The sequence below is a fragment of the Harpia harpyja genome, chromosome 1, assembly GCF_026419915.1.
Source record: "Harpia harpyja isolate bHarHar1 chromosome 1, bHarHar1 primary haplotype, whole genome shotgun sequence".
NCBI lineage: Eukaryota > Metazoa > Chordata > Aves > Accipitriformes > Accipitridae > Harpia > Harpia harpyja.
The window spans coordinates 48735679-48755689 of record NC_068940.1 but is presented as its reverse complement, the minus strand read 5'-3'; the positions used below and the strand labels follow the sequence as shown (position 1 = coordinate 48755689).

At 40.6% G+C, this 20011-nt stretch overlaps 1 protein-coding gene across 1 annotated transcript in view; it reads left to right on the top strand.

The window, feature by feature from the left end:
* The first annotated feature begins 5178 nt into the window (after positions 1–5178).
* Positions 5179–20011, top strand: part of DPY19L1 (dpy-19 like C-mannosyltransferase 1) — a 52069-nt gene continuing 37236 nt past the window's right edge. The window contains 8 exon segments of the mRNA XM_052792671.1: positions 5179–5695; positions 6664–6732; positions 11067–11161; positions 11163–11229; positions 11875–11899; positions 13169–13256; positions 13898–14035; positions 18276–18396. Coding sequence (XP_052648631.1) covers positions 5401–5695; positions 6664–6732; positions 11067–11161; positions 11163–11229; positions 11875–11899; positions 13169–13256; positions 13898–14035; positions 18276–18396 — 898 coding nt within the window. The 5' untranslated portion in view covers positions 5179–5400.

The window sequence follows — 20011 nt, the reverse complement described above, 5'->3', positions numbered from 1 at the left end:
CCTCGGATAACTTGCTTGGTGATTTGCTCCTCCAAATAGAAGCATAACGAGATGCAGTTGCTCTGGCTGTGAATCATGGTATCTATGCCAAATTAGCATGACTACTTGCTGTGGCCAAATGCCACGCAGTGAGAACGTGGAGCGTACAGCAAGAGATCTTCATTTTGAAAGCTGTAAGGAGATTATATCGTGCAGAGGAGTTGAAAGTCCTCAGAACGGTGAAGAATTACAGGAACATTCCAGGCTCCAGTTGGGAGGAGATGATCACACTCCATGCTCTAAGAATGGGGCATTGGCAAATCTCCCAAATCAGCTGCTCAACAGGGCAAGTGGACAGCTATGCTGCTTTGATCGTACTGTCTGCAGCAAGGAAGGAAGGGTAACTGGAGATATGTTAGACCCATGAGGCTACCAGCGTAGCTTGAATTTTTTTCCTGATATTCATAGTATTTCTTGTTCCTTTAACTATTTTTTTTTTCAGAGCTGCAGGGAAGCATTTAAGGTAGCATGAAAATGGTACTGGAAACTGAAAGCCAAGAAATCAGAAAAAGTCTGGTGGAGAATAATTGGGTTTTCTGAGTCGCTAGTGTTCTTCAGTGTTATTCTGGCAGCAGGCAGTTTGAGACTTACAATCATCTTTTTAGAAATGAAGGAGGTAATTGCTGTGTCAAAGAAAGAAGGGTCTTCAGGACCTCTCATTCTAAAAATACGATTTTTTTGTTGCCAGGGTAGGCAAGCTGGGTAAATTGTTCTCATTTGCTTCTACTAGAAAAAAGCTTTTGCTTGTATGAGAAGTTAGCCATACAGACATAGATGTTCCAGTTCTATATGGTTACATACATATATATAGTTAAAATGCAACTGCAATTTTAAAAGCGTGAGAAGATAGAAGCGAACAGACATGTGCAAGTAGAGATCAGACTGCTGTATTACTAACTCACCAGGAGCATATTTTTCCCTCTTTAGGATACAGGCAATGCATGTCTAAAGGAGTTAACTCAAGGGAGGATATTTGTATCCTGCAGAAAGAGAATTGGCCCCACAGAGCTGTTAAATAGGACAAGTTGCACACTCTAAACTTGTTTGCCACTACATTCTGCTGTTTTTTCCTGGCTGATTCCTCCACTTACAAACTCCGAGGGTAATCCTGCTTCTTTACTTCTGCCTTAGCCTTCTGCACTTCTACTCAGCCTGGTCTTCACAAGAAGAGGTCTCAACTATTTCTGTTCTCATAAAGTTCCTTCTTTAGGTAAGAATTTGCTCTGTGACTGAAGCTCAAGTAGGATTAATAATGAGATAAGTCAAATATGACCATATGGTATGGAGCTCAAAATGCTCTAACTGCCTGGCTAGTTATCTGAGGCTCTGAGCTCCACATTGCTGCAGCTATGTTGCTGTCAGCACTCAAAACAGCTAGTTTAATGCTAGGTTGAGCACATCTAACCAGGCAGCAGCCACACAATTGTTTGCCAAAGAGACATACTTTCCAGATTATGCCTTCACTGCATGCTAACCTTAGATTAAATAAACCAAGGAAAGGGAGCCTTAAGTTCCCTAACTTGCTACAATGCAGTCCTGCTATTATTAAGTCTGCTGCTGAATGTGTGAAAGTGTGGGGGATCAACACAAACTTCACAGAAGCAAAGCCCTGTGGTAGGCGGCAATGGCAGCCTTGCCACAAAATCTGCAGAATATGCTCTGAGGCAGTGCCACTGGAACAAAGCAGAGCAGTACAAGAAACATTATTATAGATATAAAAAGGGAATTCTCTACAGGCACTCTTATTCAGATCACCTTGGGAGAAAGAAGGGGTTGGTATTGGTAACAAACTGCAAAGTGAAGGTCTCACTTGAGGCAATAGGAAAAGTGAAAGAACTGGTGGCAAGAAACAGTACAGAAGATGAGAATGAGTGGAGGAAAAGCAAGCAAGCTCTGGACTATTTTGTGATGAGGTGTGCACATCCAGTGTCCTGAGGAATGAATACTGCTAGAGAATACATGGGGACTGCCAAGGCAATGTGTTTTAAGGGCCTAATACCTGAGGACTGTGAGTTATCTCCACTGACAGTGTATCACAACCACCATCCAGCTCAGCATCCTGAGGTTGCTGATACCTGGCAGGGTGATTTGGAAAGATGAAGAGACAGTCCAGTGATCATGGAAAATATGCGGTCAGAGAGATAGGGAAGACCTAGTAAAACAGGAATGTTGTGTTCTAGGATGTGCTTTGTCCTGGCACAGCAGAAAACTGTGGAGCAACATCTTATGGATTTTGCTGTCCCTGGACAAAAAGAAGTTAGGATAAAATGATTAAGATTATGTTTCTCCTATGGCCTATTATATATCCTTCAGCACCCCCAAGAGTTGAGAGAAACCAAATTTACTTTCAGAGTTATCATATTTCTTCCACCCCCCCGCCCTTTTTTTTTCTTTGTTATAAACAGCAAGGAACGTGCTGGCTTACTGGGATCACTCCTTTCGCTGTCATGTGCAGGATCAGTCATGAGCTACTCTGTATGAAACATGATGTTGGAAATAAACATAGCACTTCTGGAAAAATATGCAACTCCTGTGATGATATAAATCCAAGGTTTATTTCTTACTACTTGTGTCTCGTACAGATTGAGGCAAGTGTCATTTTATTTTTAGAGGTGTACTGCTCTACTGCAGATCTTGAAGTAGCATTGATGGTTTTCTTTAGCAATTTATAGTTGCTGAATATGGGCACTTTTACATTTAAGAATGTGATGTTCTGTCTTTGCATTCTTATAATAACTTTAAAAATCTTTAGAGTTGTTTAGTTTAGTAATACTTGCCTTTGTAATCAGGTTCTGTGGGTGGTACCTTTTGAAATAAATTGCCTTAAGAGTTTTAATAAAAAAACCAGCTTGAGGGTAATTGATTTGCTCTGAGGGTAATTGATTTGCTGCAGGCTGGAGCAGGCCCAGTTAATCTCAATGGTTGAGCCATCCCACAGCAACCATTTGAACCTTAATAATCTCAACTCTTCAAGTTTGTAAGTGTTCCATGACTCTGCTGATTTTTGCAAAAATTGAAAATAGGTTTCAGGAGTTAAGAATCAGCAGAACATATCATATTACCCTTTTTCTATGCCACTTACATGCAGAACTCCTTCACTATCTGGAGCCTGTACATTTCAATCACTCAGCCAGCAACAATAGACTCCTTTGGTTACCAAATTTATGACAAGGCTGCACAATTAAAATCAAATACGAAAAAGAGCAGATTGTGGAACTTTTTCTCTTGGAAAGCAGGTAGGAAAATAGTATGTAGTCTTCAAAACTTCAAATGGCGTTCCTTTTACGCTTTCATTTATATTTAGTATATAATACGCACAGATAAATGTTTCTTGAAATATGAAACTGCTACAGGTAATTCACATTGGAAGAGGAGCCTGCGTGCTCAGGAGAGTGGCGGTTTTATGTAACTATATAAGCTGGTCAAATGAAAAATACTATTTCTTCCTCCTTGTTTTTTGAGATCAATGTAACACATGCCCTTTGCAATTATCTCCCCAAAAGAGCTGGGGGTAGAAAGACGATTTTCCCTCAACAAGCAAAGAAATGTGGAGCCAAGCACACATGTAGACACAGAGGCCCTCTGTCAGTCCCACAGACTCGTTTGTTTTATCCAGCTGTACCAGCTTGGATCTTTATACCCTTACTGTGGTAACAACTTTCCTACTGCCACGAAGACAGCAAAGGCTGTCCTGTTCTCATACGTTCATTACCTTGGTAGCTGAATCTGGACCAAAACTACCTTCATGTGCTAACAATATGCCAACTATATATTTATTAAACATATTTTTTAAATACTATCTTAGTTTCTGCCGCATAAGGCTCAAACCTTGCATTTCACAAGATAGGATTCATAAAAATAGTTAGGAAAAAGAGCTGAAAATCCAAAACAGAAGTTGTAAACATTTTAGAAAGAGCCCCACATCTGTTATGTCAGAGGAAAAGTGTGAAAAGGCCAGGAAAAATATGCAAAGAGTGGAAAGATGATGCCAGGAAAATTCAAACGTGGAAAGCATGGGAACAGAAACATACAGAGAAACGAAGGGTCAAAGAAAATCCTGAAGGCAGCAATGAAGAGCACCTGAGAGGCAAGGAATATGTAAGGTCAAGAAAGAACTTCCCGGGGGAAAAAAAGTAACAAGAAGTCAGGGAGGAGTGAAATGGATCTGTTTGGAGAGGTTGCAATTAATGAAGAGGTTATATTTTGCTATATTTAATCAACATTATCAAAAAGTGGTAATTAAGATATCCCTATCAGATGAGTCACTGTCTGACCATTGCTGTTGCTGAGCAGAAAAGCACAGGAAGGAGAAGGAAAGATAGGTTTGCTGTAGCTGGGTCTTGTTTGACAGTTGGATGTTCACCACCCTTACAAGAACAGTAATTCCAGATGTTAGTGGAGGAGCTACAGTCATGGCTGCTGTGAGGTAGTGAAGACGACTGCTCTAGAAAAGTCGTGAAACAACGTGTCAGGTCTCAAGCGTCCATGTTACACAGGACCTCTGTGTAACGGGACCTTTTAACCTCTGAACCTAGAGAAATGTTTTGGCTGGAGTTGCATGTTGCTTCGGAGCTGAGAGCTACCGGCAGCCCTGCCGAGCTCTCCTGTCTATGGCGGAGGCCACAGGGGGGCTGCCACGCGGCTGGCACACCAGAGGGCAAACCCACCTTTAAACTCCAAAACAAGGAGGAGAAGGAGAAAGAGGAGGTGTTGTCTGTGGCCGGGAGGCCCCTTTGACACGGCAACACCACAGCCAAGTCACCTTCTGGCAGTTAAAATTTGGGGAGTTTGACGGGGGGCGGCACACTCCAGAGAGAGCTTCTGTCTTTCTGGGGTGGGCTTGATTTAACGGAGACGCTGCTTACAAAAACGGCGGCCGCCCCTCAGGGGGGAGGTGAGCGGGAAGAGCCCCGCTCCCGCCTCCTCTGAGAGAGGGCCCTGCCGAAGGCCGCGGAGCCCCGCGCGCGGCGCAGGCAGCACGTGCGGCGCGCGGGAGGGGGGAGGGAGCAGCGGCTCCGCGCGTCCGCCGGGCTCCGGGGCGGCGCGTGCGTGAGCGGCGGGGCGGAGCGGGAAGGGGGGGGGGGGCGCGGGGAGCCGTTACCCGCCCCGCCGGAGAGCGCCGCCCCCACGTGGCCAACCGGGCGGAGCAGGCGGCGGCGGCAGTGGCGGCGCAGCCCGCTGGAGTAGTGACCGGCCGTCCCCCTCACCCCGTTACTACGAGCCCACCGCCTCCGTCTCCGCCCCGTGGCCTCCGGGCCCTGCCCGGGGGTGGGGGAACCTCCTCGCTGAGGACCGCCCCCCTCGCCTCCCCTCCTCTTCCCTCCGGCGCGGCACCCCGGCCCCGGCGGGGACTATGCGGAGATGGTCGTCCCGACCCGAGGCAGGAACAAAGAGTCGCCGCCGCTCAAGCCCGGGCAACAGCAGCACCAGTCGCCGGGCGCCAGCCCCAGGAGCGGCCGCGGGCGCCCGCCGCACTCGCCCGGCAGGCAGGTCCCCGGCGGGGCCCGCGCCATGCGGAAGGGAGGCGGCGGCCGGCGGGGAGCCAGGAGCGACCCCCAGAGACCCTGCAGGGAGGGGCCCGCGGCTGAGGGGGAGCGGGACGCGCTGGGCCGCGGCCCCCTGAGGCTCCTGCGCGTCTGCAGAGACCGGCTCCGAGGTGAGGTGGGGGGTGAGGGGAGCGAGCCGCCCCCTCCTCCAAATCCTGTCCCCACTCCCTCTGCCCCCGCTCGGCCGGGGGAGGGGGGCAGCCCTTCCGCTCCGGGGGAGGTGGGATGGGGCTCGGTCTCGCCTCCCTCCCCTCTTTCCGGGTGTCGGTAGACTTGCCCGGCACGGCGCGGCTTTTCCCTACCGCCGGGGGAAGGGGAGCGCCGGGACGTCCTTCCTCGGGAAGGCGGTCAGGGGGCGGGGGGGGCGGGGAGCGGAGCGAAGAGCCTTGGCCAGGCAGCGGGCAACCCGGTAGCCTCACGGCGTCTCCTCCCCCTGGGGGGATTGTGCTTGGCGCTGCCTGGGGCAGCAGCAGGCGGCCGGTCGCTTTCCCGCTCTCCCCGTGCCCGTCCTTCTGCCTGTCACAACCGGAGGAGGTTAAAAAAAAAAAAAAAGCTTACAAGACCCACACTGGTACCGTCGAGAATCGGGGGCGGCCCTTTTACCGCGTTAGCATCCTGTGAGGGAGAATTGGGAAAATGTGCTGTTTGTGTAACTAACTGTTGTTAAAACAGTCTCTCTAATGGTGTTGACTGGCTCAGCTTACAGTGTTGGCGTGGCCAGCTTATTTCTTGATAACGCTTTGCCAAAAAGAGGGGGGGTTGCTTACTCCTTAAAAGGCTGACTTTCTGTGTGAGCGAAATCGTCAATAATGTATCTGTGTAGAAATCCTCTTTTGACAAGTTATTTTGCAAAAGTTATTTCAGGAATTAAAAACCTGATGATTGTGTAGTCACCTTAATAGTCTATCTGTGATGTTTAAAGCTTTTATGTGTAGTTGCTAACTTGCTGTATGAAATTTCTTTCAGCATTTTTGAAGTCAAGATTTTTACAGAAACTAATGCTGCAGAGTTCGAACAGGTTTCCTTTTACAGAGTATGTTCTGAGTTGATGCTTAAGGTATTTGTGTTCTTTTGACAGTATTTGTTGATGACAGAAAGGCCTTTATCATAAAATCCGATAGCAAGATGTGGCTCACTTTCCTTCTGGGTAAGTAAAAGGAATATGTTGGGGAGGGTGGGGGATGCTGTTCTTTTTATGTTTCTTTCTCTGGAATTGTAAGCTGTATCAAAATATATCTGGAAATAGAACTTGGAAAAACAAAAAAACATAGTTTATGTTGAAAAGGGACAGGAAATAACTTGCTACCTGGTAACTTTTGTAAAGCTGTTATTGTAGCAGTTGATGTGGTATGAGAACATTTGTAGGAAAATAATTGTCCAGGTATTTATGGATCTCTCCTATACAGTCATTACTTTCTAGGGAAAAAAAAAAAAAGGCAACTTGTACTAAGTAATGTAATCAAACCACCTTGTTTGGAAGGATTACGGGTGGAAGAACATAGAACTGTAGGGGGATGTAAATTCAGATGTTGCTATCTTTGGGAATATTTTGGAGTAAATAATAAAACAGCTAATGGCCAAAGTCTTGGAAGAAGTACCTAAAGTATTTGCAAAATTAAATAAGAAATGCATTCCTAAAGTTAACAAATGTTAAATAATAGCATATTTGTCAGATGCACAATTAGATATACTCTTAAAGGTATTATATTAAAAGACTGTCAGGGTATTCCAAAGATGCTGGTACTATTAATCACACCACCAGTAGTGCTTGTTGCCAAAGGGAGTTTCTTCAGTTTGATGAATTACATTGCAAAGTAGTGGCAGGGAAACAACCCTTAGCTTACAAACTAATTGACGAATAAACTGTTCCTGAATTGCTTTGCTTACCTCTGTTTATTCAGCATTTCCTAGACTTGTAGTGACTTAAATGACATAGAAATGTTAAACTGATGGTCAAAATTGAAAAATGCTTTCCTTTGATTGAAATTCAAGAGCAGATTAGATAGAGTGCTTTATAGTTTATGGAGTTTGAATTCAGCTGTGAAACCCAGGTAACCAGTTAAATACTTCAGGGAGCTATTTATATTTTTAATAGGACTTGTCACTTATAGCAAAGTATGTAATAGCACACAGTATTTGCAGTAGCAAAGAATGTACATATAGTAAATATGAAATAGTGGGTTTTGGTTAGTTTTAGTGGTATTTGAATTTTTGTTGTTGCTTTGCTTAAGCTTTAAGGTCCAGATTTTAAAAACAGAGGCTCTCACAGCTGGAGCTAGTTTTGTTATAGGGTGTGGATTTTTTTCTCTTAATAATTATCTCCAATTTATGTGCAACAATAAAGTTGACAGATTTTCAAGGGCATTCTTAAACAACACTTTTCCCTATTATGTTGGTTTTTTTTTTTTTTAAATGACCATTGAATTGAGGCCTTATTCTTGAAGACATCCTTTCTAGATTGCACAAAATCTCACAATGAAACGTCTTGACTAAGCTGCAGACACAGGCAATGCTTGCACATTCCTGCTTGTTCCCAGTTCTACTGTATTCCTACCTAATCGCTTTGGGGATATTTGCAAAGTATTAAGCAGTTTCTAGTATGTTTCACATCCTGTTGCATTATGGTATCTCAGCATTTGTTGTTCTTTTGGTGAGTTCTGTATATTATGGCTTTATTCTTCAGTATTTAATTTCCAGAATTAGAACGCTTTTTACATGCCATTCATATTGCTTTTTTTAGAACAGAACACAGGCAAAAATAGGAAATCTGAAGAATAAACTATCAGATTTTACATAATAGCCCTAGCCTGCAAAAATCTGACCATAGAGTTTGCTTTTAGGTATTCTTAGGTTGGGTGAGAAAATGGCATCTGCAAGTTCAAGTACATAGTAGCTGTATAAGTCTTTGTAGCATTAGGACTCTAGTATATCTCTCCTGTCCTCTCCTTCATTCCCTTCCCAGTAAGGACATTAATGGGATCAAAGGATGGTAACTTAAGAGAGCTGATCTGCATGTTTTCCGTCAGAAACTAGCTTAATGTAAGTCTGGATTCAGTCTGTTGAAAAATGCCGATTTGGACTCATAGTGGATGTCTATGAATTAAGCACATTGTCTCTTGAAATCTGAGTAATTACATGAATTGCTGTGCAATTATAAGAGGTCTTCATTTTATACTTATAATAGAGTGATATTGTGAAGTTTTCTAAAAATGTATATGAAATTCTCCAAAATAACTGTGAATGTATTTACACTTAATGCATTGACTTTCAATAAAACAATTACTGAAGGGAAGAATCAGGTTTAAATACATTGTTTTCTCAATGAAATAAGTGGTATGTTTGAATATGAAATGTAATTTCCATATTAATAGATAATTTATTTGCAACAATAAAATACTGCACATTTGGCTTATTTGGAACCACATGAATTTGAGATCATTAACAGTATTGGTAGCTAACGTGCATTTATTTTGACTTCACTGTATATTCTTACCTAACATGTGATCTGTCTTAAAATTGGTATTTTTTTATAGTTGGGGTGCGTGTATATGTAAACATATTATAGCATCTAATCTTACTGGGAATCTTAGAAATGTTGCTGAGAAATGAAATAATGCCTTGTGCAAATGTGAGACTCAGTAAGTAATAACTAAGGAAGGTATGGGCTGCTCTCTTTCTTTCCGTACAATTGCTGCAAAACATGTTTGTTTATGGAATATTGTTTGCTGTGTTGCTGATACAGCTAATGTGCTTATCTGGAATTCCATCTCTTAACCATATCTGCTTTTCTGAAAAAGGAATTTGCAGCTTTTCATGAGAACTAACGTAAACGTCCCTAGTATAAAAAAAAGTCTGTAGCTCCTGAAACTTTCCTAAGACATTAAAGTCCACTTAATGTGAACTATACCAAGCAATCCTTTGGTGAATTTTTTTTCTTGAAAGTATATGTAAAAATGTAAAGTTTTAAATGAAAGCTGGTGGTGTTCATTTTCTAACTGAAATCCAGGCTTCTCTTTGAGAAAACTACTTCAGTCACTGAAGTAAAGCTGAAAAACTCCTAAGGAAGTATGAATGTGGTATTGTACAACTTCCAACTACTTTGTGAAGTATGTAACTTGAGGTAAATGTTAAATTGTACAGGCAGGTAGTTTAGAATTTTTTTTTGCCCTTAGGTAATTCTTTTTTCTTACCCAGTTTCACCTCACACATCTTTGTATATAAAACTTTAATATTAAAATTGAGGTTCATAAATGTAGTTTGTTGCATTATGACCTGTGGCAACAATGATAACAAATGATAATGCCAGTAGCAGCATTGTGGTGACAATGATAACAAATACTGCCAGCAGCAGCACTTCCAGGGTCTGTGTTGGAGGAACATGGGGTTTGGGAATATATACTAGGGCATGAAGTGTACATTGAGCCCACTCCTCTTCCACATCAATCTAGCAGTTTTGCAAAGGTGTTTTTCTTTCTCTTGTCCCTGCTGCTTTGCAGAAGCAGACCACCATACGCATGTAACATGCAGTCTGAACACATGCGCATTCACTAACTCTCCAACCATATTCTGCATCAGTGTGCAGGCATTTGATGTATGTTTTACCTATGTGCAAGCAATTTGACCCATCCGTTCCGTGTTGTCACAGCAGCAAGGGCTGTGCTGGGTGCCTGTAGCTGTGGGAGGTGTGTGCAGATCAGCACCCTGGAGAGGGACACAGTGCTCAGCACCTTTCTGGCTCCAGCTAGGTGGAAGCAGGGAGGGTGCTTGTCCTCTTTCTCTCTGGTCCTTATAGCCTATGTGAATAAGAGGGCTCTTCATTAACCATTAAGATTTTCTTGGATTGAAGGCAACCAGTCTACCTGACCTTTCTGTGGCAGAGAGCCACTGTGTGCTAGAGGGCAATCAAGACACCTTTGGTCTAGGAGTAATACCGTGGTCCTGCTGAATGCCTACCCTTTATCTCTCACTCATGCTGGCTTTGCTTGCATGGTGAGCTCTGGATATGTTGTGAATGCTGCCCAAGCAAAATGGAGTGGCTGTTGCTCTCTGTGGGTCTTGTTATGCTCAAGAAGTTAGAGACCTAGACTGTTTACCCACCACTTTATGATTATTTGCCTTTTCCTTTTGTCCCTCAAATTACCTACCTTGTTCTGTACCTACGTGACAACAGTGCAGATAGTCTCTGAATGGACAAATGGAATGTTATTACATACAGAGTCTACCTTTTTTAGCAGTTATAGTCTCAATTAGATTTGTGTTGATTGTCACGGTCCGTTTGGATCTCTCAAATTTACAGGACAATGTTCTCTGTAAATTAAACTTTATTTTATGAGCTCATTAGGAAAAAAACCAAACAAACATGACTAACAAGTGCTCAGTCCACTTTGTACAGAGTAGGCTAGCACAGGAATTCACTAATTCATCACTTAAGGCATGAGGTTTCTAACTCACTAGTTCTTTAATTTGTAACTCAACTTGTAGCTCCTAACTTTTGCACCTATGAGCAAAACAGTTACCTAGCCGATGGTGGGAGTGCTCATCCTTCCTCTTCCGTCATGGTGCAGGTGTCCCCTGTTATCACACTGGGAAGCACAAAAGCCTCACCAGCACAGCTGCTGCTGGATCTGCTTCCAAAACTTTTTGGGTAAGCTGATGTATTTATACCTTCCAGCTTGGAATTTTGGTCTATACCATTCCCATGAGTTAGCAGGTTCTGAAGAAACTGCCAGACAATGAGTATGTGAGGATTATGGCTGCAGGAGACGACAAGCTGCAGGTGATAATGGCTGCATAATGACCTTTAACCCTTTCTGGCTACTGGGTCCTGCCTGTGTGTTGCCCTTGCTTTGACCTAACAGTGATGGTCCTAGCGTACATCGGGCCTTAGCATGAGCTGTGTGTTAGCCAAAATCTGAGCAGGAGTTGAGTGAACAGTCACAATAGGTATCGTAAAAATGTTGAAAATATTTATGCTTATTTAAAAAAAAAGCTTATAATTCAGTTGTGTTATTGATAGCTCAAATGGGTGCATTAGATTCTGATGGATCAGCTTGAGTGATGCAGGATATAGGTGGGAACATTGCCTATTGCTGAATGCCATTAGCATAATTTCAGATTTTCAAAGAGCTGGCCGTAAAAGTTAATTCAGATGTTCCTATTCTGTTCGTCTGGAGGCTGAGTACCTTCTGTGCATCTCTGTAGTAGTACTGTAATTACTTTAAAGAACATGATTTCAAGTTCAATGCTTTAAATATTTGAGTAATTTAACACTGTTTTGTTTCCTTTACAGCTGCTTTTGCAGGAGTCCTGCATTGGTAAGGTTAAATTTATTGCTTGAGAGTAATATGACATCTTAAAATAATAAAAATATTATTGTGACTTATATTTAGAGAAGCTATTAGGATAATTTATATTTAGATCTTTCCTCTCAAAACTGAATTGTTGTCTCTAAGATTAATAATTCTGTTCTTGTGAAGCTGATGTGAAAGGTTTCTTAAGCCTGTTCTGCGAAGAGTGAAGCCTGCTTTCCAGGTAGAAAGTTGTTGCTTAGCTGTACAAACTCAGGTGCATTTCCACTAACAGACATTTTTACCCTCAGTAGGTTTTGAAAGTCCAGGTAAATCTTTCTCCTATGTTCTGCTTATTTAGATTCTGCTTTCATTTCTTAGTTTTACATCACGTTTTCCCTAATCTCTTCATTGAAGTCTCACCAATGTTTTCTTTATGTGCAGAAGAATGGCCTTTCAACTACTTTTTGCCAATGTAATCCTTGCGTTTCAGATTCCATCCTAATCCTCGGCCTTCCATTTTGTAATATGGACTTGAAATAAAATGGCTTCTAAAGTGACTTACAGCAGCTGCTTTTGCAGAGATAAAAAGTGACAGAGTCTGCCACTCTGTTTTTGTTTCCCAGCTCAAAGAGAACTATTGATTTTTAGTAGTTTGTTTCTTGCAAATTCCTGTTCAAAAGCAGAGTCATGTGCACTGCTCTGTTTTTCCATCCTTTCTGGAGATGAAGCTCCTCTTGGAAATAGCAAGTTTTGCTTCCAAAATTATTTGCATTTTTCCTGGCTTACCCCCCCCCCCCATAGTTGCACCTTTATTTAAATATACTTTTGATGGTAAGCGTATCTATATATAATGGCAGATAACTGCATTAAAATACAAGTCAGGGAAGGTTTTTGTGGAAAAAACATACACTACTTGTATGTGTACCATTATTTTCATTAGCTTTTATTCTGTGATTCTTTTCATTTGTCAGATATTTGCATTTTCTTTCCTAATGTGTAGATTTGATAGTTTCAATAGCATTAAACTTTTGGTCTGCACTTAAGATAAAATGTATTGATTATTATAACTAATTCCATGATGGAATTTACTAAATGCTCTATGGATTCATATTTTTTCCATTTAAAATAGTCTGAATAGAGGAGAATGTTGGTATAATATATGAGTAAATTAAAATAGCAGTTTGTAAGTGAACTTCGGGTTTCGTTGAACGTTTTGCCAGTTCTTCCTTGGTATATATGACTTAGTACAGGTTCTAAAACTCTTTAATCAGTTTTAATATTATTTTTTAACAGGTGTCACATAACAACTCTTTTTGAAAATGACCGTCATTTTTCTCACCTGTCCACGCTAGAAAGAGAAATGGCTTTTCGCACGGAAATGGTTAGATTATGTTTCAATAAAGATTCAGTGATTGGAAAACTTCTGTCTGTAATCTTGTGATTGCGGGCTTTCCAAAATTTCCTCATACCTTCTGGATAAGCAAATATATTGATATCTTGCAACTAACATGCATTACACTGTTACATGCAGACCATTTGTGTGTCTTGCAGCTGATCACTGTGAATGTATGCCTTCCCAGTTCACCTAAAATATAATTAAAAAATGTGATTCTAGAGGACCTAAAATACAAAACTACAAGTACCTTGTAGTGTACTCAGTTATAGTCTTGTTTTGCAGCTGTTTTTTTAATTATTTTTGAAATTAGTAATTGTTTGCATATATATACACCTTTTGGCTGCTTTTATTTTGAGAACTGTGAAATACTATGCTAGTGCATAATTACCAGCCCAAATGAGAGATTTCCAGATGTGCTATGAAACTTGATGGAAGGAAACCGACATTGCTTGTTTCTAATAGCTTGCACTAATAGAAGAGATTTGGAAAACGGGATAGTAATTTTGAATCATTTTGTCCTATTTGTTACATTACAAAGTTTGATTTTAAGATGAAGCTTGTATATGGCAGTTCGTGAAGCAGAAGTGACCTCTTTAATTGTAAATAATGATTCTGCTCTCCTGTAGGGTCTTTATTATTCCTACTTCAAGATCATTATTGAGGCACCATCATTTTGGAATGGAGTATGGGCAATTATGAATGACAGACTAACTGAATATCCTTTAGTGATTAACACCTTACAAAGGTTCAATCTTTACCCAGAGGTGAGCTATGTTTTAAAAATAAGACCTTCTGATAAATCTTTGGTTTCTTTAGATTTGACTACAAATTTGTAAGAAATGTTACTCTGCAAAACGTGGTTGTAAAGATATAGTGACTAATGAAGTGTTGCTTAAATACCGTATTTTAGTTCCAGATGTAAAATGAGGAAGTTACTTCATACATTGTAATCAATTCTCAGACTTCAAGTACGTTCAATCAAATGTGAATACTTTTTACATCTTAGTATTTCATGCCCTGAGGTTGCAATGCAATTCTATACTTGTTGTCTTCTTTTGTTCTTTTCACTGAAAGCAAGTAAATTGCTGACATTGTGTACTTCAGGAAATACAACGTGAAGTATCCGTAGTATGTGACAATAAAGTCTGCAGTGATACAGGTACGGAGAGGTTATTTTGGCTTGCATTCTGTGTAGGACAGTGAACTAACCAATCATCACAGTTCACTGTGGCCCTAAAATCCATGAATGGTAATAGTTTACTTACCTGTTGCAGAAGGAATTCCTCTGTAGAAGACGGACTGCTGTTGTTTTGTACATACTTGATGTTAGACTTGTTACCTGGTTAGATTACGTTCCTACTCTGCTTTTTTGTCACTGAAAAGAACATATCTTTAAGTACAGAAGTGTTTGTTTTTCTCTCTCTTATGGTTTTGCCAGTGTGTGTCAAACATTTTGCAAAGGGAGAACTCATTTGGTTAATGTACATTTCTGTAACTCCATGTGTCAGCAACAGCTTATTTTTTTGAGAACTGAGGACTCATAATGGCTGTAATCATTGGGTACTAGCATTTATACTCATTCTCCTGCTCTGTCAGAGCAGAGCTGCTTTCAGGAACTGTATGTGTAAGAGTTTTCAGTATGCATGTATTTATACAACTTGCATGTAGTGATTTCATTTGCTACTTAATTCCTTGCTCTGGAAGAACTAAATGCTATATAGATGAGTGCTTTTTGTTACCCTCTCACTGGTTTGGGGTTTGTTTGGGAGGTTTTTTGGTGGTTTTGCTTTTTTTTTTTCTTTTTGAAAAAAAACTCCTAAGGGATTGCAGTTCAGTTCTAGAAATGCAACAGTAGGAACATGTGCCTTATTTGAATACTATGAAGTTATTTTCTTTAGCTGAGAAAGATTTATTGACTTCAGCTATAGTCTGACTTGCAAAAATCACTTCAAAATAAGGAAAAAAAAAAAAAGTAAAGTGAGTCTATAGCAATCACTACATGGTCTGTGTAAATTACAAATATAAGCAGTAAAAAAAAACCTGTCAAAAGCAACAAGTCAGTCTTTGTAGTTGTACAATATTATAGTCCCAATAAAGTTTTGATTTCCCAGCTATTTGCTGCATAGTCAGGTTGTTCCAGTAGTTGTGTTGTTTTCATCTGTGATCCCTGATGCAAAATGGCAGAGAGATAAGGTGTTAATTTCTATGGCGGAGAGATAATGTGTTAAGTTTACTCTCTGTCTCTTCATCGTTACATAACAGTTGATATTTCTGTATGTGGCAGGGATGATGAAAATTTGAGTTGGAGTGATGAGTGTTTTGTAGTTGGTGTTAAAGTGCTTACTCAAAGGCAGCTAGTAAAATGGATTGACTTTTCTACATGTTCTTTTACAGCAAAGGACTGGCCTGCCCACAGAGATCTCCTGGGTCTGAGAGCCAGTCTTTTATTTTCCAAGTTTTGCATTTACTGCCTCATCTGATATGGGACAGTAGAAATTCCAAAAATGCCATTGTGCTCTAATTGACTTAGCAATTTTGCACTACTTATTTGCTTCCATTTTTATGCCCATGTTAGCTGTTTCATGTAAAGTAGCTTTTGGCAAAAAATACTTCTGTGTTTTGTATGAAGTACCTAACCAGGTACCTTTTTATGGAGTATTCATGTGTGGTAGCATATGCAGCAGACACAAGCACTTGTGATGTAAAAAGGTTAAGTTGATAAATCAATAAAATTTTTTTGTGCAGCATTGGTTCAGCGAGAATGTTTTATGTCCTTGGGGTAATGTCAGCTTCAGGGCTGGTGATGCAAATATGCTAGACAGATGTCTCTAAGGTGCCAGATGCATTCTATTGGCAGTGTACAAACCACATTCAGGTGGTAAGAGGAAGGATTTGTATTTGGTTCCCCAGTCCTGTTGTTACCGATCTGGAGATGGGGCAAGTGTCTGGTTCGTGTATGCACACATACACAGTCAGAAGTGCCAGGGCACAGATGTTCAGAAAGCCTCCAGGAATTTAGGATAGTGTACTTTGCAGGACAGAATATTGAGGCAGGGACTCTTGGTCTAGGAAGATGTAGCTGTATTTTAAATATTCAAGATTTACATTGTGAGAGTGTAAAGGCTACAGGTGAAGTAAGCCATGATGATTGGAGCCCTGGTATTAAAAATTAATGAACTATAGAATCGCAGAACAGTTGAGGTTGGAAGGGAGTCTGAGGATCATCTAGTCCCACTACCCTGCTCAAAGCAGGGTGAAGTAGAGCAGGTTGCTCAGGGCCATCTCTAGTTTCATTTTGAGTATCTCCACCTCTGGGCAACCTGTTCCAGTGTCTGACCACCCTCAAAATGAGGAATTTTTTTCTGACGTATTTTCTGATGGAATTTCCTGTATTTCAATTTGTGCTCGTCATCTCTTGTCTTGTCAACTGAAAAGAGTCTGTCTGTCATCTTTACTCTATGTCCTTGTCTTGGGCAGCCTGGAGCTGGACTCAGCACTGGAGATACGGTCTTGGCAGTGCTGAGTAGAGGGGAAGAATCACCTCTCTTGTCCTGGTGACATACAGCCGAGGATACGTTTGGCTTTCTTTGCAACATGGGCTTATTGCTGGCTCAAGTACAACTTGTCCACCATGGCTCACTTTTCTGCAAAACTCCTTTCTAGCTGGTCAACTCCAGTCTGTACTGGTGTATGATGTTGTTCCTCCCCGGTGCAGGACTTTGCATTTCCCTTTCCTGAGATTCCTTTTGGTCCGTTTCTCTACCTTGTTGAGGTCCTTCTGAATGGCAGCACAAGCATCAACCACTCCTTCCAATGTTGGATCATGTGCAAACTTGCTGAGGATGTTCTCTTGTGTCATCATCTAGTCTTAAGATGTAGAACAGAATTGGCACCAGATCAAAAAAAACCATCCACAGCTGTCCCCTCATCTACCAAGACAGTCATCTCAGAAGGTTATAAAGTTGGGCAGGTGTGATTTCCCCTTTGTAAATCCATGCTGCCTGCTTCCAGTCACTTTTTTGTCCTTAGTACATTTGGAAGTGGTTTCCAGGAGGATTTACTCCATCATGTTCTCAGACATCAAGGTGTAATTCCCTGTGTTTCTTTCTTACCCTTTTTGAAGATAGAAGTGACATAAAGGGTTTTAGTAATTGTATGGGGAAAGAAAAGAGGGAATTATCCTTCTTGTACATGTTTTCTGTGACACAGGGCTGAGACAGCTCATATTGCAGTGGTGAAACATATTTTCAGTCTGGGAACCCCTGGGTTATAACTTTCAAAGCAGCTCAACTGGAATGGACACGTTACTCATTTATGAACTCCATAAAGTTAGTTATATCCTGACAGAATAGCTTCATAATGTTAACTAGTGACTTTGCTGTGAGATGAGTCGTGTGTAAAATTTTTCTGTGTGTAAAATACTGATGTTTTCTGTGTCAGGTGTTGAGATTTAATTTGGTGGTTGTTACAAGAACATTACAACCTTTGCACAGAAATTGGAAATGCTGTCTTACGTTGCATCTGGAAGCCCTTTCTAATGTATGCTTAAATTTAACCTGTCAAAGTTTATCTGAGTAAAAACCTGGAAGATTTGGTCCATTAATATTCTTGCCAGGTGGAAAAAAAATTAATTGGTTTTAGTGGGCTTAATTTGGCTAGCTGTCCTCTGTCAAGAAAATCTGGGATTTTAATATCTGATAAACAAAAATAGTCAAATGGGGAACCTTCCAGACAATACTGAAATACATAATTTTTCCAAATACTGCAGTTCGATGCATGAAATTATTTCTATTCTAAACCAGGCATAATTTTAGTCTATTAATGAATACTTGGTTTATGTTGGATGCCTTTAGGAAATTATCATCAAAAATGCTAAGTAGTTGAGAAATTCTGAGTTTAAAAAAAAATCCTGGATGAGGGCCAGTTGTCATGAAAGGTTACCTTGGGCATTGAGCTAGTCTGAAAGTTCCTTTTCAGAAACTTCAAATCCTGTTTTCCACCTAGGTGGTCCTTGCCAGCTGGTACCGCATATATACTGCCATTATGGATTTCCTTGGTGTACCGACAAAGACATGTTGGACTGTAAACAGAGGAAAAGGGCTTAGTCCTGTTGAAAGCTGTGAGGGTGAGTTGTGTTTTATTCTAGTTTCTTCCTGGAAGCATGTAATTGTGGCGTTACGTATTTCAGAAGTAATAAATATTCCTGTGTCTTTATCACTGACATGCTTTCATTTGGCTAAGCCTGTGTTTTTGGCAGGTTCACGACATAAGTGAGAAGCACGGAAGAAAGATACTTTTAAGAACACAAAGGGTGAGAATGTGGGCTTTGCTTTTTGGATGGCTCCTACTACCTAGGTTGGATTCCTATACTGCACTTCAAAACTTCACAGTTGTAGTCTGAGCCTTCATAATGTTGGACCGTTATAAAGAATAAGATGTCCTAAATGTAACTGGAGGCCACTGTACATGTATTAAATTTTTGTAGCTTCTGTAGAATCCCCAATACATTCCAAGTTCCTACATTTAAAAAACTTACCTTCTGTATTTCCTCCTATAGCTGCAACTTGAGGAGTGGGGAGGAAAGGGAAAAAGGTAACCACAGGGTTCCCTTTTGGAGAAATCTTGTGTAGTGATTCTGCTGGAAGGAATCCTCTTCCTCTTGTGACCTTCTGTTCAGCATAAAAATTTCAATCTTATACCTTGATTTTCATACCAAAGCTTGGACACTGTCACTTTTTTTGTTGTTTGTTTTTTTTTTTTTCCACATTTAAAGTATTGGCTTGTCAAGTAAGTATTATGCAATAAAAGTATCTTTGAGAAGCGATTTTGGGATGTTCTACAGTTGGTTAAAGCTGAATGATAGATGGTAGCTTGTGAAGTTGTTTCATTTTATCATTTAAAATGTCTTTGTGTGGTGACAAGTTAGCATTTTTCCTTTGCACAAAGGCTGTAAGAACTTTCTTCAGAGCTTGAATGATTCACTTTCTCTAGTTTTGTCGAAAGCAATAAACAGTGAATAAATTCATTTCTGTTTTTTGTAAAAACAAAACCAAACCAACAAAAAAACCAACTACTGAGACTGCCACATTTGGTGAGCATATTATCATCTTACTTTAGAGAACTGTCTTGCTGTATTTTCAGCAATGGAGAATAATCATTTCTGCATACAAAACTATGAAGTTTTGCTACCTTCTCTATAATGAATGAGGCTTTTTATGCTGTACTGCTGAAATTATTAGAGCCAGGAGGGTTTAAAGAAATAATGGGAAAGAACAACAACAGAAGTGTGAACACAGAAGTGTTTGTGAATGAATAAATTGAAAGACTTGCATTATTGGAAAATCTCTTGGCTTCTGATGAAACAAAGAAAGCAAAGAGCATTGTGTGCGATATGTTTAAAGATGGATTTACTCATGCAAGTAATGGGAAGTGAGTAGAGGGAATAGAACCTGTTCTAAAAAGCTCTATGAAGTCAAAACGTGGTCTGTAGAAAATGTTCTTAGTGATGCTTATGCCTTTTACACATTGCAGGTTTTTCTTTACAGTTAATGCTTCCCTTTTGGCCTGTTCTGTTGCTTACTGTCCCAATGCTGTGTATGCCCCTTGTCTTTTTTTTTTTTTTTTTTTTTTTAATTCAGAAGTGTAGTCTTCTGATTAAATCTCCACAATAATCTTGGTGACATTAACTTTTTTTGTTGTCTCTTTCTGTAGATATATTAAGGTAGTATGCTGTGTATTAT